Source organism: Rissa tridactyla, unplaced genomic scaffold (assembly GCF_028500815.1).
Source record: "Rissa tridactyla isolate bRisTri1 unplaced genomic scaffold, bRisTri1.patW.cur.20221130 scaffold_29, whole genome shotgun sequence".
Taxonomy (NCBI): domain Eukaryota; kingdom Metazoa; phylum Chordata; class Aves; order Charadriiformes; family Laridae; genus Rissa; species Rissa tridactyla.
Genome location: NW_026529507.1, coordinates 4,614,147 through 4,634,879, shown reverse-complemented (window position 1 = coordinate 4,634,879; position 20,733 = coordinate 4,614,147). Strand labels below are relative to the sequence as shown.

Sequence of the window (20,733 nt, the reverse complement as noted above, 5' to 3'; positions counted from 1 at the left end):
CTGCTGCAAAACCTGCTCCAGCATGGGCTCCTCTCCTTGGGCAGCAGGTCCTGCCAGGAGCCTGCTCCACCGGGGTCCTCCATGGGCTGCTGGTCTAACTCTCCTAAAGGAAAAAGGCTAGCCCAGCACGGCTTCTCTTCTGGACCAGACCACAAGAAGTCCCGGAGGATGGCTGTTTCCTATGCCCGTGGGACTTGAGAAAACTCAGAAGACTCCAGTGTTTTGGGTATTGCTGAACAGAGTTTGCATGGTGTCAAGGCCTTCTCTGTTTCTTTGTTCTGCTCCCTCCAGTGAGTAGGTGGGAGGTGAGAAAGAAGTTGAGAGGGGACCCAGCCAGGACCGCTGATCCAAACTGACCAGAGGCATATTCCATACCATATGACCTCATGCTCAGAAATAAAAGCTTGAGGCACAGGAGGAAGATGGTGGGGTTTTTTATTGTTTAAGGAATCTGCTGCTTGGAGACTGGCTGGGCATTAGTCTGCTTGTGGGAGGTGTTGAGTGATGGTCTCCGTTTCACTTGTTGAGGTTTTTTTTAATCTCTTCTCTTCACCAGTTAAATTGTTATGTTGACCCAAAACTTTTCACACTTTATTTCTTCCTTGTCCCACTTGTGAAGGGGGAAGAAAGTGTGAGCGACTGTGTGGCTGCTGGGCTATTGGCTATTGGCCATGGTCAACACATCACAGCAAGGAAGATTGTGATAGCTGGGAGCGAGTTCAGCGGTTGGCCACCAAGATGCTTAGGGGCTGAAGGGGAAGGGCCTTCTTTAGCCTGGAGAAGGGAAGGTCTTGGGAAGCTCATTGCAGCCTGTGTGTCCCTATGGGGACATTTTCAGGGCCATGGAGCCAGGCTTGTGACAGTGGTGCTTGGCAGGAGGTTAATAGACAATGGTCAGATGTTGAAATAAGGAAGGTTCAGGACAAAGAAAATGAAAATCTTTTTCTCTGTGGGGGCATCCAAGCATTGCAGGAGGTTTCCCAGTGACATTGTGCCATCTCTGTCCTTGGATGTTTTCCATCTCCTACGGGATAAAGCCTTGAGCAACATTTGACCAGCATTGGTCATGCCTTGAGGCATTTGACCAGCTTCCTGAACAAAGCTATCAGTATGCCATGCCTCCTGAGATTCCTGGGAGCAGCCACTTTCTTGTCTTTCTTGTTCTTCTACAAACTTCTCCACATCTCCAGACCAAGTGGTGATTTAGGCTGTAAAGAGAATGGAAACAAAGCCTCTGGCTTGGTTACTATCAACTTAATTGCTAAAAGAGAGTGAGATGGAGGGATCTCAGAGCTTCCAGATTCCTGTGGAAGGTTGAAGGCCTCCAAGAAAGGAGTTGAAAATAAGAGTGTTGAACTAGCCTAGCCTTTAAATCACTTCACATGGGATGCTTCGGCTTCCCACTTTCAGTCATTGGCACCCAGAAACCTCACATGCTTTTCTTCCTCTCCTCCCCAAACCTGACCAAGTGACATGAAGAAAGAAAGCAGAAAGGCCCTAGGCCCCTGTGAATCAGCTGGGGTCTGGCACTTGGAGGGCCGCTCAGTGAATGGCAGTTCTTTCGTGGTCCACCCGATAAAGAATCAAGCTGGGAAGTCAGCCTGCAAGAGCAAACCAACAAGGTCCATGGACAGGCAAGGCTGCGTCTGGAGAACCTTTACACCTACAGCGTAGATCAAGCTGGGGCTGAACCTCAGGCCTGGGCTTAAAGGGGATCCTGAGCTGAGGGACAGAGGGGTGGGAGGAGGCCCCAGGTGAAGCTGCTCAGGGCCATGAAGGCCTGTGGATATTTTCAGGGCCCTGACATGGTTTCCATGGGAGCCCACCTGCCAGTGCCCTCAGTAGGCCTCCTTCCCTACTGTCCAGGGTCTGTGCTCTGCTCCTCTCCTTCCCTGTTCCCCTGGAGATCTGGGAGACCACCATTTGATGGTCACTACAGCCAAGGCTGAGAATGGTCTTCACATCTCTGACCAGCTCTGATCCTCTCCTTCCCTGTTCCCCTGGAGATCTGGGAGACCACCATTTGATGGTCACTACAGCCAAGGCTGAGACTGGTCTTCACATCTCTGACCAGCTCTGCCTCTTGGCAGTACCAGCTCCACTTGTGCATCAGTGTGGCCCATTTGGCAGCTGTGCTAAGAACCATCAGCATGGACTTACCATGGGTAAATCAAAGAAAAAGGAAGCCTACAGAAGGTGGAAGCAAGGACAGGTAGCCTGGGAGGAATACAGAGAAATTGTCCAAGCAGCCATGGATCATGTCAGGAGAGCCAAAGCCCAGAGAGAGTCAAATCTGGCCAGAGGCATCAAGGGCAACAAGAAAGCCGAATAAAGAACACGGACTTCACAGTATCCAAGTGCTGTTGTGTAGAGTTCTTTGTTTCAACACCAAGCTGTGTGAAGCAGTTGACAAGCTGGAGGGATGGGATGCGATCCAGAAGGACCTGGACAGGCTTGAGAGATGGGCCTGTGTGGACCTCATGAAGTTCAACCAGGCCAGGTGCAAGGTCCTGCACGTGGGTCGGGGCAATCCCAGGCACAAATACAGGCTGGGTGGAGAATGGCTTGAGAGCAGCCCTGAGGAGAGGGACTTGGGTGTGCTGGTGGATGAGAAGCTCAACGTGAGCCAGCAACGTGCACTCGCAGCCTGCTCCGGTGTGGGTCCCCCACAGGCCACACTTCCTGCCAGAAACCCTGCAGAGGCATGCTGGAGTGGATGGCAGGTGGACACAAAACGATGGATGAGATTCCCACAACAAGAGTAAAAGCTGCAGTCCCCAAGGCCAGAGAGAAACAGGCCTTGGCTGCGCAGCCCTGGCAGGAGAGGGGTTTGCTGTCCCAGGTTACTCTGAAGCACTGTGGGACCTATGGCAGAGGTGGAGCTGATCTGCAAGAAGGACAAGCTGCTGCTGAGAAAGTCCCTGGGGGAGGACAGCTTGTGATCTAGGCACACTGTGGGCATCATGCTGGGGGCTGACTGGCTAGATAGTGGCTCTGCAGAGAAGGACCTTGGGGTCCTGGAGGACAAACAGCTGAGCATGAGCCAGCAATGCACCACCATGACAAAGGCCAACAGCCTCCTGGGCTGCATCAGGAAAAGCATTGCTGGCAGATGGAGGGAGGTGACCTTCCCCTCTCCTTGGCACTGGTGAGGCCACACCTGGAGTGCCCACACCCTGCACACTCACACAACTTAGCTCTACACTGACATTTTCCTCTCCCAGGCTTTTACCAGCCCATCCCAGCTGTTCCTCATCTCTCTCCAGAGCCCTTGCCCTCTCCTCTGCCCAGCCAAGCACAGCTGCCCAGTCTGGGCTGGTCCCACAGCAGTGCCCACCACAGTTGCTGCAGAGCTCTCGGCACTCACTCCACAGCCCCAGCTCCTCTGAAGGGCACACAGCCCCTGGGGGGCAGACAAGGAGCTCAGCCTCCCCATCAGCCCCAGGCTAGTGCTGGCCTCAAGGCAATGAGGAAAACAGGCTAGTCACTCTCTGCCTCTCCTGATAGCCTTTTGAGGTGACCCCCAACCCTGAGTGAATTTGCCCCCTCCTCTGCTCACATCAGCCCCGCTCCCCAGGACAGCACGACATTCCTTGGCCCTGAGGGTCCTCCGGCAGCTCCCACACCTCTCCAGCCTCCCTTTCCCACGCCTACCGGATCCACACTGACTTTCTGGGCATTGCAGAGGCCTTGTTTGTGCATACCTCAGTTTAGTGTTTTGCTTGTGGGGGACTTCACCTCTGTGGATGTTTCATCTCCTGTGTCTTCATTCACTCCCAGCTCAGGGCACGTGGTGAGTCCCCATCCTCTCCTCACACGTCCAAATTCATTTCCATAGAGTCTGCTGTATGCCATAAGTCCTGACACATGTGAAGCAGCCTGAGGAGGTAATCGGGAGCTCATGCACCATCTCCACTACCACTGGAGACAAGAAGAGAGCCTTTCAAACCAGAACATTTGGTCCACGGAACCCAATAGTACAGTGAGCTTAACCCCAAACACAGGGAGAACACAGGGAGAAGAGACTCTTTGAAAGACCAGTTCGTTGGACGTTTTATTGGCAGTACCTTTGGAGGAAGCACCTAGCATCCAGGCACTGCACCTGGGAGATGCCTTTTTCTTGAAGAGCTGCTATTAGGCAGGTCACCTTTGACACAGTGTTGTGCAAGGCTCAGACACAACTGGAACAAACCTCAAGACAAGTGGTACAAACCCAGAAAATTATACAGAAGCAGGATGACTGCAAGAGAAAAAAGCAGGCTTATTGCCTAACAGAAAGTCTAGAAAACATGCGGAGAAGGGGAGACAATTTATTAATGGTGAAACAACGTCCATTGAGCCAGTTTCCATAGGGCATCCTTGAGCTCCTGGTTCCTCATGCTGTAGATGAGGGGGTTCAGTATTGGAGGCACCAATGAGTACAGGACTGCCACCACCAGGTCTAGAGCTGGGGAGGAGATGGAGGGGGGCTTGAGGTGGGCAAACACGGCAGTGCTGAGAAACAGGGAGACCACGGCCAGGTGAGGGAGGCAGGTGGAAAAGGCTTTGTGCCGTCCCTGCTCAGAGGGGATCCTCAGCACGGCCCTGAAGATCTGCACATAGGACAGCACGATGAAAACAAAACAACCAAAGCCTAAACAGACACTAACCACAAGAAGCCCAACTTCCCTGAGGTAGGAGTGTGAGCAGGAGAGCTTGAGGATCTGGGGGATTTCACAGAAGAACTGGTCCAGGGCATTGCCCTGGCAGAGGGGCAGGGAAAATGTATTGGCCGTGTGCAGGAGAGCATAGAGAAACCCACTGCCCCAGGCAGCTGCTGCCATGTGGACACAAGCTCTGCTGCCCAGGAGGGTCCCGTAGTGCAGGGGTTTGCAGATGGCAACGTAGCGGTCATAGGACATGACGGTGAGAAGAAAATACTCAGCTGACATGAAAAAGAAAAAGAATAAGAGCTGGGCCACACATCCTGTGTAGGAGATGTCCCTGGTGCCCCACAGGGAATTGGCCAGAGATTTGGGGAGAGTGGTGGAGATGGAGCCCAGGTCGAGGAGGGAGAGGTTGAGGAGGAAGAAGTACATGGGGGTGTGGAGGCGGTGGTCACAGGCGATGGTGGTGATGATGTGGCCGTTGCCCAGGAGGGCAGCCAGGTAGATGCCCAGGAAGAGCCCGAAGTGCAAGAGCTGCAGCTCCCGTGTGTCTGCGAATGCCAGGAGGAGGAACTGGGTGGTGGAGCTGCCATTGGATATTTGTCCTCTGGACATGGGGACCTGTTCGAAGAAGAGACCAAAGTCTATTCAGTTTCTCAGAAAAACTTCTGAAAGTTCCTCTCCCCTTTCAAGCAGACCTTTGGCAGCTCCCTTTCATGAGCTGTGGTTGGTGCTGGCTGAGGGTGCCGCTGGGAGCAGGGGGCTCTGCAGGATTCAGTCCTGCCTACAGCAATTGGTCGATAGGAAGACGGGGTGATCTTAGCCTACATCCACTTTTGATATCGAAGAGCTTTTCAGCATTGTCACTCCTAATTCACCCGACGGCAGAGCAAAGTTGAGGGGAATTTGTTCTGTGGATTTTGTTCCAGTTGTCACACAAGAGCTGAGGAGTTTTGGAGCATTCCTGCTGCACTCCAAGTGAAATCCTGTGGGTGCTGGCAGGCAAAGGGACTGTCCCTCAGTGAAGAGTGTGGAGAGCTGACCTGTCCCTCAGCCCTGCTCCCAGCTGCCCTGGGCAGGCACCTTTTTGAGCTTGAGGACAGTAACACCCAGGTGTTCCCCCCAGAAGACCAGGACACTGCTGAGAGCAGAGGAATCTCATCTCTCCCCTCCCAGCCAGGGACACAGAGGCCTCATTGCAGCTGCCGACCTACAGCCGTCCCGTGGCATCTCCTTGGCCTTAGCGCTGTGGTGTCTTCTCTGTCGGGTACTTAGAAAACACAGAGATGCCATGGGAGAGTTGTGACCTTCTGGAGGGCAGCCTGCAGCTCAGCAGGGCCCCCTCAGGGAAAGAGCCAAATGTCTTTAAGATGGGGTGTCCTAAAAGGTCTTTTCCAGTCAGGCACACTCTGGTGCCTGGCTCCAAAGTCCGCGAGGGGATTTGGCTGCTTTTCCTCCATGGAAACATCTGCATGGCAGGACCCAAGTGCTTGTGTCTCAGCTGAAGCTGAATCCCCATCTCCCTCTTTGTTGGTCGAGCTGTTGGGAAGGAAAGTGATGGCCGAGTGTTTGTGACGCTGAGAGTGGGGGGCTGCACTGTGTGGGAGAGGAGACCTGGGAGCTGCTGCAGGAAAGGTGCTTGCACTGCAGCGGATGGCAGGGGGGTGCCCGAATCCCCCCTCCCCTCACGTTTCTGGGATCTCCTCCCTCTCCCTCTCTGACAATGTTTCTGCTGCCTGGAGCTGTCTCTGCTGGGAACCGCTTCTCTGTGCCCAGGTCTCCTCCTTTGCAGTGCTCACACAAAGAGAACTCCATCCCACCTGCGATGTGCTCAGCTCTGCCCTGCAAACACCTCCTGGCAGCAGGGAACTGCTCCAGGGCATCTCTGCCTGCACAGGGGCAAAGGGGCGGCTCAGAGAACTCAAAGGGAGTGGGCGACCCCGTGCCTTCGCAAGAGTGGGAAAATAAAGTCCCATCTCCCACTGTCCACCCAGCCAAACAAGGTGACTCATCTCAAAGCACAGACTCCTTCCCTTTCAGGTAATCCCCACTTTGACCAGCCTCTTGAAAAGTTTCCTTGGAAATGCCCTGGCAGTGATCCCCCGGGGTGCAGGGACCGTCTGCGGAAGGACAGCCCTGGGCTCCTCTGGCTGCACACCCAGTTTGGTACCCCTGCAGTCATCCCAAAGACAAGGAAACCACCGTGCCCCGACCTACTGAAGTGCAGCAGGGAAGCCCTGCTCCAGAGCACGTCCTCCTCCTCTACTTGGGAATCTCTGAGAATCCTCCTGCCAGGTCCTGCAGGCCGCGGGATGAACCAGGTCTAGGATGTCCTCCAAAGAACACCAAACTCAGTACCCTGCAGCCAGAGACTTACCATATAGAGGGCTGTGAAGATTCCTCCCGCAGTGAGAGCTCAGCTATCCCCCCGCTCCTAGAGTGCCTTTAACATCTCTGCCTTGCTCCTCTCCCCTTGGCACCTGCAGGCAGTGCCCTCAGCCCTGCTGCGCTTTGGGCAGAGCTGTCTCTCTGCAGTGCTGTGGAAGGAGTGCTGCCCGCTTGCCATGAGCTCCCTCTGTCCCAGGAGCCCAGCCCAGCTCAGCAGCAGAGGACCAGCCCAAGGCAGCCCTTTCTCTGCCCACTTTGGCCTCCCTTCAGGTGTCCCTGGGGCTTCGGGAGAACCTGCTGGGAAACAGGCTGAAGTCAGCACTGAGGTTCCCTTCCTCAGCTGGGCAGAGACACTTCTTTCCAGCTGTGTCATTTCTATTCCCAGAGACAGAGTTAGGCATGAGAATAGCCTTTCCTTGTCTCACCATTAGACAGGACACCCAGACAGCTCTTTACCCCTGGTGGGTGCAGTGATGCAGCTGAATCATTTGAGGCATCTCATCCTGGGTTTGAAGTCCTGGGCTAGGGGAGGACTCCCTCTTGTTCCTTCCACAAACCCACAGGAGGTGGGATTCTTCTTGCCTCAGTTCAGGTGTGCACAAATACAGGCAGCTGTATGGGAGCTCCTTGTCTCAGCTCTCAGGCTACTTAATGGAGATTGAGGGTGTTGTTCAGGTGGAAACACCTGGTGACATTGGAGGTGACACCAGAGCTTGTCCAAGACATTTGCAGGTGACTGCAAGCTCTAATGCGGCAATGCTGAGAGACAAGGCAGCATCGGGGGGCACCATCCTGGAGCCTTGTGAGGAATTCCTTTGGCAGATGGAAATGACAGCAGGTGTTTACATTTAAGACAACTAAAACCTTTCCTTTTCCTTGTATCTACAGCAGCCTACAGAGGTCATCAGCTGAGCAAACAGACCTAAGTCCCTCTCTTTCTCTTCTCCATCAGCTGTAGTTCCTAGCTCTCCACTGACTGTAATGGCAGTTGTTTCAGGGACATCCCTACATGGCTTAACCCAATTCAGGAAGCTTCTCAATGGCCAAACACAGGCCTGTGGTGCTAAGTGAGATGCCAGCGCTCTCCAGCACAGGCTGGCAGGGACCGCACAGGACCTATGGGAAAGCCATTGGTGTTCAGAGCAGATGCGTGAGGGACACCCCAGAGGGCACTGCAGGCCGATTTGGTTCCTTTGTGCAAGCCTATGTGGCATCTCAGGCACGTTCAGTTTCCGTGGATCAGCGACTGAAACCCACCACTGCAGTGAGGCACGGTCTCACCCATCTCCATTCAGCTGATGCAGAGAAGGTCATGAACAGGAAGCCTATCACACTGGGGCCTCAAATGATTTGGCTGCTCCCAAACTCTCCCAGTTCTTCTTTCAACAATCCTTTCCTGAGGCCCTTGATGAGACAGTCGACACAGGTGAATGATTTTCACAGTGTTCCTGGATCACAGCTTATCCACACGCAAGGACATTTTGAGCAGCACCTTGTCATCCTGGAGATCAGCTTCACCTCCGCCACAGGTCTTCAGCAACACTACAGACAACAAAGCCTGCTTCTTCCAGGGCTACAGAGCCCAGCCTGGCTTTTCTGGTGTTGTAGGGAGCAGCGTTTCCTCGTTTAGTGCCTTCACATTGCCGCCTGCCGTCGCATCCAGTATGTCTCTGGTCTCGAGCACAGCATTAGCAGGTGTGGGGTCTTGGGCACTTGGTACTGGGTTTGCCTGGGACAAGTCCAAGCTTGGCCCCAGTGCTCCAGCTCAGGTGCTGCAGACCAAATGTGCACCAGTGCCCTCAGCCTGGGGCACAGACCGGAGGAGCTGGAGTCCCATGTGCCATCCTAGAGTTTGTACGTTGGTGGAATAAGTGGCAAGGGGTGGTGGGACAGCTCACAGTGGTGCTGCCATGGTGCATAGGGGCTTTTCAGGAGAGACGGGCCAGGAAGATGAGGAGGGAGATGCCCTCCATGTGCAGGAGCTTGTTCTATGTGTGGAGCTCCTCTATGGGATGTGCAGCAGGTTGCGTGAGCCCTTGTGAGTGAGGGTCAAAGGAGAGGCCTGTTAGTGTGACACCCTCGTGGGAGACAAAGCACCTGCAATCAGGGTAAGGAAGTGGAGAAAGGTTTGCTTAAGCAAGCCATGGAAGTCCTCAGATCCATGACCCCAAGTGCTATTGGAGACTTTAATGACACTCACTGGCAGGTGAGCATGGCAGGATGCATACTGTCCAGCTGGTGTTGGGGTCTCTTTGGACAACTTCTTTGCACAGGCGCAGACCAACAAAGGTGATGCTCACTTCAATCCAGTCCTTGCAAAAGAGGAAGTGCTGATCAGGGATGCGAAAACCAGTGTCAGCTTTGGCTGTAGGGACCATGAAATACTGGGAGAAGATTTTAGCCTCTTCAGGGGACTTTCAGTGGTAGGCCCATGGGCAGCAGTATTCAAAGGCAGCAGAGCTCAGTACAGTTGGTCTTTCAGAGAAGCCAGAAAACAACCAGACATTTCAGGAGAGCAGCTTGGCTAAGGAAGGAACGTGGATGCAAGGACTGATGCAGGAATTTAGAAATAGGGATGGCTTTAGAGGAGCCAAAGCTTCCCTAGTGTTGACCCTTGCAAGAGCTTCGAGGACATCAAGAGGATCTCTTAGTACTTCCAGACCAATGCAAGAAAAAACCCAAAGATTATCTGTGGCCACTGCAGAATTTAGTAAGAACAGGTGTAGAGAAATATGAGATACTGTATCCCCCTTGCCTTAGTCTTCCCCAGCAAGGTCTCTCAGCCCTTTGCTCCTCAAGGCAGGAGTCTGGAAGAAAATAACCAGCAGTGAATGCGGATCAATTCAGGTGTCACTTGGGCAAACATAGTCCTTACCAGGCTATGGGGCTGGAGGGGCAGGCTCCCAAGGACCTGAGCGAGCAGGACAGTGTCACCGTGAGGCCCTTCTCCATCATCTTTGAAAGGTCACGGAGTCTGAGGGAACTCCCTGATTACTGTAAGAACCCAAACATTGCATGCACCTTGCAAAAAGGCCCAAAGGATGAGCAGGGTAACAGAAGGCTGTGCCCCCCTGTGACACCCCTTTCTGGGTGTCTGAAAGAGAAGGTGATTTACCCTGGATTTACCCAAGGTAGCTTCTTCCTGGCCATCCTTTTTACGTTTTCTGAAGAAAGGAGAGGATTTCTGGGCAAGGAAGAGCAATGATTGTCTTCTACCTGGAAGTCAGCAAGGCTTTCAGCATCATCCCCCACAATGTTCAATGTCAGCACACTATGGTCTGCATGGATGGATAAATAGATGGGTAAAAACCAGCTGGACAGGAGGGCTGTCGTGGTTTGGGGCAGATTGGCCAATGGTGAGATGACAGATGCTCTCCCCCACCTCTCATTCCAAGGAGACACAGAAAAGAGATAAAAGATTTATGAGTTTAGAAAAAAATGGTTACTGTAATAAAAAAGTAAGAGTTCATTAAAGTAGTTACATTAATGAAATATTAATAATAAAATATAAAGGAAATAATGAAATAGATACAATGCACACAAAACCCTTTCAGGCTCCCAGGGAGATGTCAATGGCAGGCACTGGGGAAGTCAAGGACTGGACTCAGCACCAGATAGGAACTGGATATCGGATATAGATTCAGGAACACACAGGTCAGGATCAAAGTCAGAGAAACAGGGTCCTCCTCAGACATCAGTCACTGAACAAAGAGAGCCATTAAAGAAAAGAGCCGACCTTTTGATTCCTCATCTTTTATACTGAGCATGGGAGATGGGATGGAACACTCAAGAGATGGGATGGAACCATGGTAATGCTGGCCTCCTTTGTGGTATCTCTGCAATAAAAGGGAGTTTCCTCAGTGCCATGGGTGAAAATAGGCCTTTTCTTCCCAAACTGGAGTGCAGAACACACTCAGGGAACTGAAGGCTGAAAGGCCTTGATGACGTGCTTGGGTGCTGAATGGATGTGGGGGATGGATGGGGGCACCCCTCATGTCTCATCATGATGAGAAGTCATGACATGAGATGTCAAAACTGGCTCATAAGTCATGACTGACTCACCCCAGAATTCCCTCTCGATTGCCTGTACATCACCATTCAGGGACGGAGCACCAGCCACGTCCCTTGCCTTTGGGGATTCACAAAGTCCAAGCCTGATGGTGAAGTCGGCACTCACAGGAGTGATGGGTGGCCCCATTGAGGCCATCGCTCCTCTTCAGGAACAGCAGGGAAAGCTCTGGATGACGAAGGATGCCAGGACATGCTCCAGAAAGAGAAGATCAGTGCTAATCCTGACACCTGAGTGCAAAGAAATAGTTGCACTTCAACAAAATAAATTACAAAAAATCCCAAACTAAACCCAGAGAACAGCATCCGCCACCAGCACCGTTTCAGTGGTAGTTCCAGCCGCTGCAGAGCTGCAGCTGACGGCCCTGCTGTCCCTGTCGCAGGAATCCAACTGACAGCAGTTACCAAGGCCCTTTGGGAAGACTGCACTGGGTGTCACCTTCTCTGAAGAGGACCTGCTGCTTCCCTCTGGCTGCCATTAGCAGCAGAGCCCTCTGGTTCTCCACCCCACACTTTGCCCCCTTGGACACAGGAGGGACCGGCTTTCAGCTGCTGCTTTAACAACTGCCTTCGCTGTGCTCCTTTTCTGTCTCTCTTCCTACCGCATCTGTCAGGATGGGCTTCTTCTCATTCCAGACGGAGCCCAAAGCCTCAGAGTACACTGCCACCCCCTACTTACCCACCCTGGGATGTGTTGAAGAAATAACAATTAGCAAATAGGAACTCTACCCATACTGCGTATCTGGCCAGCCTATAAAGCTGTAACAGCTCATCCTAAAGCTCCGAAGGCATAGACCAGCCATCACTTTGATCCCATATCTACCTCCTGTATGATCTGTCCTGAAGGTCAAATCATCGTTACCTTCAGAAGAGGATGGAAGGTGAGGAGAAGTGGGCAGTAAACGATGAATGGTTGGGAAAAAGCAGCCAAGCAAGTGGCAAAGGCAGGAGCCGAGTTGTCCCAAGGCCAGCTCAGCCCAAGGAGCTTTGGCTGGCCCGCTCTTGAGGATGCCAAGCCCTGGCCAGGTGAGCTCACAAGCAGTGGCCAGGTGCCACATCACTGCCCCTTTGTGACAGGGGCCACCCCCACATGCACGGGGACGCACTGTGGCCCCTCAGCCACCACAGCTGGGGCACCTCCTGCAGCCACCAGCCGGCAGCTGTTGGGCTGCCCCAGGCACTGCTGGCCAAGGGCTGCTCGTCTGCCCACAGAGCTCCCGCCTCTGCCTGGAGCCGCACCAGCCCCAGGAATAAAAACCTGCCCAGGGCTGTCAGCGAGCCCCTTCACAGCTTTGGCCGGCACAGTCGGGGGGCTGAGGACTTCTTTTCCACTCTTCCCAGGTGCAGGACTGCATCCACGAGACTCCTGTAGCAAAGCACCTGGTGTCTGACAGGTTTGTTTCCAATGAATTTAATCTACCCCCAAGATACAGCCACAGACTGACTCTGAACTAGTGCTACCAAAGAACCCCCTTGAGCAACTGCGCTGGGTGCACCTTGGGTGGCTGCCAGGCCCCCACCCAGCTGCTCTCCCACCCTCCAGATCCAAAAAACATTTGTGGGTGGCTTTTTAGCATCTGGTTTAACCCCACGACCTGCCTGGAGGGCAATGAGTGTTGCCTCTGCCCCAAGAAGGCAGCTGGTTGTTATCCCTGCCCTCCTTGAGCTCACCAGTTGGGCCCCTGCACCTCCTGCGTCCTCCAGTTTTCCCCACTCTTGCTCGGGGCAGTGAGTTCCTCCTGCTCAGCTCAGGGCAGGGAGTTTTCCTCCTGCTCCACTTGGGGAGGCTTTCTTCTTTATATCCTTCCCTTGGGGCATCCAGTGTGGCCTCAGCCTTGCTTGGGTGGCTTCTTTTCATCGTGTCCCCCTCAGGACAGCTGGTTTTTCCCCTCTCTTGCCTGGGGAGGCTCCTTTTGCCCCTGCCCTACACCAGGTGCTGGATTTACTCCTGCCCTGCTCAAGGTGGCTCTTTGTGCCTCTGCTGAAATCGGGGTGACTCGCTTTGCTCCTGCCCCACTTGGGGCATTTATTTTTTTCCCTCTCCGCTCAGGGCATCTCCTTCTGCCCCTGCCCCCACCCCGCTCGCAGGGGCCATTAATGTCCCGGCCACAGCAGGACCACCGGGGCTCCAGCGCCATTCCCCTGGCACCAGCCCCTGGCCAAGTGCTGCCCTGAATTGTCACATCACAACCACGCTTTTGCTTCCCAGCCTCCTCTAGCACCGCTCCTCCAGCTGGCATCTGACACTGAAAAAAGAGCCTGAGCCCTGTGATCCCTCAGCTTTTATACTGAGCAAGATGCAGGTGGGATGGAGTACTCTGTTAGTCAGCTTTGGGTCACCTCTCCTGTGCGCTCATTCCCAAAGGTGCCATCCCTCTACGCTTCTCCCTTCCGACCCTCCGTGCCCTGCCATGTGTAACCCACCACAGTCATCCTTCCCAACTCTCCTGCTACCAACAGTGCTAACAGGGTGGGATTCCTCAAGGGCTCCCCCAGCTTGGCATCATCTACAAAGGAGGTGAAAGTGCATTGTCTGCCATCATACGGAGAGATAATAATGTTCCATAGTAGGTGTCAAGGGCTGGTCTTTGATGGATGCCACTAGTAAGTGGGTTCCAGAAGGACTTTGTACCACAGATGATGTCCCTCCGTCATTATTCAGACAGCTTTCCACCAACCACATCGTCCACTTCTTCAGGCCGGCTGTCAACAACCTGGCTATAAGGAGACTACAGAAGACCATGTCAAAGGCCTTGCTAAAGTCCGGGTACACAACATCCCCTTCTTTTCCCTCCCACATGTCTTCTGCCATCCCTTTCTTGTCCTTCAAACGCCTGCAGATGGCTGCAGGAGGACTTGTCATATCCCCTTCCCTGATGAGGCTGGCCAGTCTGTCATTGTCCCAATCCTCCTTCCTGCCCTTTTGGAACACTGGGTTCATGTCTGCCTTTTCCAAGGCCCCAGGAACCTCTCAGATGGCTCTGGCCTTTCCAAGGTGTTGGAGAGAGATGTCACAATGACACTGGCCAGCCTTCCCCATCTCCCTGACACCAAAAGCCTTCTCACTGTGGAAAACTTCCAGAGGCGTCACTTGCCAAGGAGTGCCCAGGACACAATACTTAACTTGTCCAGGCCCTCAGGGCCACTTCAGAAGAGTGATTTCTTCCTACAAGCCCACGACTCCAACGGGATCTCTCTGCAGCCGACAGCTTTCCTAAGCTGTTTCTGTCAGTTCCTCCCAACCCCCATCCTTCCTTCTCCTCAGGCTGTAGATGAGAGGATCGAGCAGGGGTGAGGTGCGTGTTGAAACAGGGCTTTGTTAAACTCTCTCAGGAGGGCTGTTCTGGGCATCCCACTGAGAGTGGTGGGGGTGCCGCAGAAAGGAGTGGCTCCAGGGAGGGCAGAGGAGCCGGTGGAGAAGGCCTTCTGCCTGCCCATGCTGGGCAGGAGAGCTGCCCCCAAGTGCAGCTCTGCTGCACACACAGGATTCCAGCATGAACAGGAAGGGGAAGATTGGGTCTAGAAAGAGGTTATGAAAACAAAGTCCATGATGAATGTAATGGTTTCACATCAGGAGAGTTTCAGCATTGGTGCAAACAGCCCAGCCCACCTATTTCTGAAGACATTTGCTTCTCTGTCAGCTGCTTAAAAAAATTGTGAAGGACGTTCAGAGAGGTGAAACATGGAGGGTGTGTGCCTCTCACTGCATTCCTACTCCCTAGACGTGCTCTGTGCTCTGTGAGAGGTGAGAAATGCCATCTTCTAGAGGGCAATGCCGCTCACGCCTGCAGAACCCTTTCAGACTGCACAGGGGAGATGCTCCACAGAGGTGCTTCTGTCACACCGTGTAATCAAAGGGACAGGCCATGAAGAGAGGGGAGGGTGAGGTAGCACACAGGTGTTCCTGGAGACACACACGGCACTGTCAGGGCTCTGGCAGGGCTGCTCAGAGACACGAGTCCTTCCCTGGCACGGGCAGAGGCCCTGCAGCAGACTCCATGGCCTCCTGTTGCCACTCCCAGAGGCCGGCAGCACCTCAGCCCCGCGCTGTGTCTCCCTGCTCGGCACCTCTCTGAGATGCCCCACGGCGTGAGGAATGGACACAGGGACCTGGGGTCAAGGAAGCCCATCCCAGTGCTGCATTCAGGGGGTTTCCCAGGGGACGTTACTCTCCAAGTGAAGTCACCTCCAGACACTGTCTGTCCCACAGCCCTTAATGGAACCCCCAGGAACAGCGGATGGTGTTTGTTCTCACTCAGGTTAATCTCACCACACGCACATTATGCTCACGCCTGTGGTTGTTACTGCCCAGGTGTGTGACCATTGCCCTGTGGCAGCTTCCCTGGGGTGTCCTGCACACACAGGACCTGACAAGAACCTGCTCTGCTGGTCCTTCATGTCTTTCCCAGGAACCCTGGCTGAGCGAGGGACCTGCTGCTTGTCCCCCCCCGCACACTTTACACAATTAAGTTCTACGCTGGTGGTGCCATTTGTGGGGAACTTTCCTGGGCATGTTCTTGACAGCAACATTGGGAGACGACCTTCCAAAGGTGTTTTTGCCTGAAGGCCTTCAGGCACTGCCCTGAGGACATTCCCTGCTGTGATGGAGGTGCTGTTAGGGAGGCCAGCTCTGTCAGAGAACTGACCCGTCCCTGCCCCTGCCTGTGGTCACAGGGCTGCCACACCACAGCAGTAGGAGAGAGCTGCCACACCACAGCAGTAGGAGAGAGCTGCCAGAGCAATCAGGCCTTCCAACAGCGCAAGGGATCAGAATGGAGAATGTGGAAATGGGAAGAGAGCAGCTGTGAGAAGACCAAGGCTGGTTCTCCCTCCTCTTCTTCCCTCTCCTCTGTCCTGTTCTTTCCCCTCCACCTCTGCACACAGGCATGCCCTGCAGCTCCAGAGAGGGCTTCAAACGAAGGATCTTGAGCAAACAAGTCGCTGGAAGGTGCTTTCTTTCTTTTTTTAAATACACAGAGAGCGCGGGGCCTCATTTACAGAGACTGTGGGACTCACAAATTTACAAAGATGCATAATTAGAAGCAGCACAAATGACAATATTTCTTTGTAGACAACATTATACAAAGCAAACAAAGAAAACAAAAAAAAAAACCATAACAAAACAACCAAAACCCAAACCACAAATCAAAACCGAATATTACAATAACTTTGCTTGCCAAGCTGAGATGGGCTTTGCTGGCAATGAGAAACATGATGAGAGATTTGCAGAAGATGACTGTTTATTGCTTCTGAAAATCATCTGGTCATCAATTTCCACAGGGCATCCTTGAGCTCCTGGTTCCTCATGCTGTAGATGAGGGGGTTCACTACTGGAGGTATGACCGAGTACAGAACAGCCACCACCAGATCTAGAACTGCAGAGGAGATGGAGGGGGGCTTGAGGTGGGCAAACATGGCAGTGCTGAGAAACAGGGAGACGACGGCCAGGTGAGGGAGGCACGTGGAAAAGGCTTTGTGCCGTCCCTGCTCAGAGGGGATCCTCAGAACGGCCCTGAAGATCTGCACGTAGGACAGCACGATGAACACAAAACAACCAAAGCCTAAACAGGCACTGACCACAAGAAGCCCAACTTCCCTGAGGTAGGAGTGTGAGCAGGAGAGCTTGAGGATCTGGGGGATTTCACAGAAGAACTGGTCCAGGGCATTGCCCTGGCAGAGGGGTAGGGAAAATGTATTGGCCGTGTGCAGGAGAGCATTGAGAAACCCACTGCCCCAGGCAGCTGCTGCCATGTGGACACAAGCTCTGCTGCCCAGGAGGGTCCCGTAGTGCAGGGGTTTGCAGATGGCCACATAGCGGTCATAGGCCATAATGGTAAGAAGACAGAACTCTGCTGTGAGAAAGAAGATATAAAAGAAGAGCTGAGCAGCACATCCTGCATAGGTGATGTCCCTGGTGTCCCAGAGGGAATTGGCCATGGATTTGGGGACAATGGTGGACAGGGAGCCCAGGTCAAGAACAGAGAGGCTGAGGAGGAAGAAGTACATGGGGGTGTGGAGGCGGCTGTCACAGGCAATGGTGGTGATGATGAGGCCGTTGGCCAGGAGGGCAGCCAGGTAGATGCCCAGGAAGAGCCCGAAGTGCAAGAGCTGCAGCTCCCGTGTGTCTGCGAATGCCAGGAGGAGGAACTGGGTGATGGAGCTGCTGTTGGACATTTGTGCACTCTGAGCATGACAAGAAAGAGCAGTTGACAAGATAAGGAAGGCTTCGTTGAGCCAATCCTATTCTATTTCCCAAAAAATCCCTGCAAAATGACTTCTCTTCCTTTGGAATAATTTCATTCAGCTGCTTTTTTGAGATCAGGCTTGTGCTGCTGAGGGCACTTTCTTTGCAGGAGCACAAATCCTTCTCTTTCCCATTGCCTTTAGCCTGAACACTGCTGAGCCCTGAGGGACAAAAGGGCTCTCTGTGCCCTAGTGCAGAGTCAGGAGAGCTGCTCTGCTCACCAGTAGACCTGCTGGGCACCACCCAGGTGTCCTGTGCTTGCACTGCTCTCCCTGTAAGAATGGTCTCCCTGACAACGTACTTGAAGATGAAATTCGCCTTTTGTGAGTGTGGAAGGTTTAAAGAGTCATAGACTCATAGAATTATTTAGGTTGGAAGGGACCTTCAAGATCACCGAGTCCAACCGTAAACCTCCAGTTTCAAAGTCGGTTTCTCCCATCTGGTTTCTCTGTCCCTGTGCAGCGGAGCAGAGAGGGATGCAGCCGGGTGGAGTGGCTCTCTGCTGCCTGGAGCTGCCCCTGCCAGGAGCTGCTGCTCTGTGCCCACGTCTCCTCCCTGTCCCTGCTCCCACAGCCCATCCCACCCGCTGGGGGCTCAGCTCTGCCCTGCAGACCCCTCCTGGCAGCAGGGCACTGCCCAGGGCCATCTCCCTCTTTGTGGCTCCTCAAGAGGAGAGGAGAGAAAGCCTGATGCTGGAAGCAAAGGTGCTGCTGGTGCTGTGTGTAGGGAGAGGAGGGGCTGAAGGCACTTTGTGAGCTTTCTGGCAGATCTGCTGATCCCTCAGTGGAACAGTGACAGCTCCTTTCCCTCAGGAGACAGCTGAGAGCACAGACCCTGCAATGTCTTCATCTTCCAGGCAGCCCCTGCCTTGCCTTTCCTCTGTAAATGCTGCCTCTGCCAGTGCTCTGGGGGAGATCTGCAGCTGTGGGCAGCCCTGACCCACACAGCACACACTCGAAAAAGAGCCAAAGGACCCTGCCCTGAGGGGAGTCTCTCCTTTTCCCCACAGCTTCTCCCCACAGACGCTCGGGGGGGAACTCCTTGGGCAGGCTGAGAGCTGACCCTGGCAAGCAACAGAGTCCCTGCCCCGGCACACAGAGCCCTGGGCTGTAGGGACCCTGCTCTCAAGGACAGCCCTGGGCACCCCTGCCTGCACACCCACCTGTCTTCAAAACCCTGCCACAGTCCCTCGCAGAAGGCAGCCCTCCTTCATTGTCGCTGCCATGGTGCAGCAGGGCATCCCTGCTCGGAAGCACGGCCTCCTTCTCCACACCAGAGAAGCCAGGAGAGCCATCCTGACAGCTCCTCTCAGCCAGCCCTAGAACATCCCTCCAGGAGACCCCCCTGCATTGCCCCACAGCCAGAGACTGACTGTGTCAACAGGGGTGAAGATTTCCCCGAGAACGAGCTCAGAACTCTCCTCCCACTCCCAGCTGCCTTTATCCTCTCTGTGCCTGGCTCCTCTCGGGTGCCTGCAGGCAGTGCCCTCAGCCCTGCTGCGCTTGGCAGAGGAGCTGCTCCTGGGCAGAGCTGTCTCTCTGCAGCGCTGCCCGCTTGCCATCAGCTCCCTCCATGCCAGGAGCCCAGCCCAGCTCAGCAGCAGAGGACCAGCCCAAGGCAGCCCTTTCTCTGCCCCCTCGGGGCTCCCTCCAGGTGTCCCTGGGGCTCCAGGGGAACCTGCTGGGAAACAGGATGAAGTCACCACTGATGTTCCCTCCCTCAGCTGGGCAGAGACACTTCTTTCCAGAACTTTTAATTCTCCTCTCAAAGTTACATCAAAATATCGCCTTTTTTGCTCTTATTATTAGAAAGTGTTCCCAGACAGTGACAGGCAGTCATCTGCCTTACCCCTGCTGAGGGAAGGGATTCAGCTGAATCTGTGGTTCATCTCATCCTGCGCTTCAATTCCTGGCATTTGAAGGAGACACAACTGCCTTCCATGCCTGCCACAAACCCACAGGAGGTGGGATTCCTCTTGCCGTAGGTGTTCAGGTGTGCATAAAATACGCACATGCACGTGAACTCCTTGTCTCAGCTCCTGTGCTCATCAATGGAGATGGAGAGCAGGACACAATGCCTGGTGACATTGAAGGTTTCAGGGATGGTCAAAGGTGTGTGCTGATAACTGCAGGCTCTACTGGAGCTGTTCATAGAGAGAGGGCAATGTCTCAGGGACCCTGAATGAGCCTTGTGGGAAATTCCTTTGGCCAAGTGAAATGACAGCTGAGGCCCAAATAAAGGCCAAAAGAATCTTCTCCTACTTGTATGTTCATGGCAGTCTTTAGGGATATTCATATGAACAACCGCAGTCCTGGGACACAGGGAGAGCTTGGTCTCTCTCTCTTCCATCAGCTCAATTTTCCAGATCTCCAGTGACTCTAATGGCATTTGTGCCATGTTCAGCCCCACTTTGCCTAACAGAATTCAGGGCAGCAACTCAATATAATGTTCAAATCCAGGCCCACAGAGCTACATGAGGTGCCAGGGCTGGCATGGACCACACAGGACCTACAGGAAATCAATTCCCTTTCAGTGCGGATGCATCACAGATGCCCCACATGGCATGCTAGAGCGTTCTATTTGGTGCTTTTGTGCCGTTGACTGATGCATTCAGTCATCAGTCATCAGAGAGGCGAGGTCTGTCCCTTCTCCACACAACAGCTGCAGGCATTGCATGGACATGGAGGACATCACACGGGGATCTTTACTCACTGCCCTGATGATACAATCAATGAAAAGACCAATAGATTTCACAGTGTGCCTGGATACATCTTGTCCTCCAGGGCAGCATCCTCCAGATCCAGCAGTGGTGCATATCGAAACTCAACTGAATCTCAAATAGGAATTCCAGGGCACCAAGAGGATCTTTGGTAATTCAGGAACAGTTAAACGAAGAAAAGGGAATAATGTAGGAGCAGTGCTGAATTTAGTAGGAGTAGGTGTAGGTAGATCCGAGATATTCAATGTCCTCTTTGCCTCAGTTACCACCAGTGAGGTCTCCCAGGCCTTGGTAGAGCAAGTCTTAAATAGGAACACGAAGAAGTCTCCAGGTAAATGAGGAGATTCCTATGGGGAACAGTAATTGCCCAGGCATTCACTGGCCAGGCAGAGAAACAAGGTGCCAGCAGCCTGGAGCATCATGAGACGACTTCTTAGCAGAGCTGCCTGGTGGGCCAGGAAGGACGATGCTCACCTAGACCTGGTCCTGGCCAACAAGGAAGCGCTGGTCAGGGATGTGATAATTAGTGTCAGCCTTGCTGGAGTGACCAGGAAATAGCGGGGTCCCAGATGCCAAAGAGGAGTGAGGAAGGCCAGCAGAGGAACACACGTGGGTGGCTCCAGAGGAGAAGACTTTGATGTACTCGGGGGACTGATACAAGCGGTGCC

General features: G+C 53.6%; 1 protein-coding gene across 1 annotated transcript; it reads right to left on the bottom strand.

Moving 5' to 3' along the window:
- Positions 1-4,403: 4,403 nt before the first annotated feature.
- On the bottom strand, positions 4,404-16,895 carry LOC128903298 (olfactory receptor 14A2-like; the record flags this gene model as incomplete). Its single annotated transcript, XM_054187314.1, has 2 exons — positions 4,404-4,865; positions 16,434-16,895. Coding segments are annotated over 2 exons (924 nt in total), but the record flags the coding sequence as incomplete, so codon positions are not given.
- Between the last annotated feature and the right edge of the window lie 3,838 nt (positions 16,896-20,733).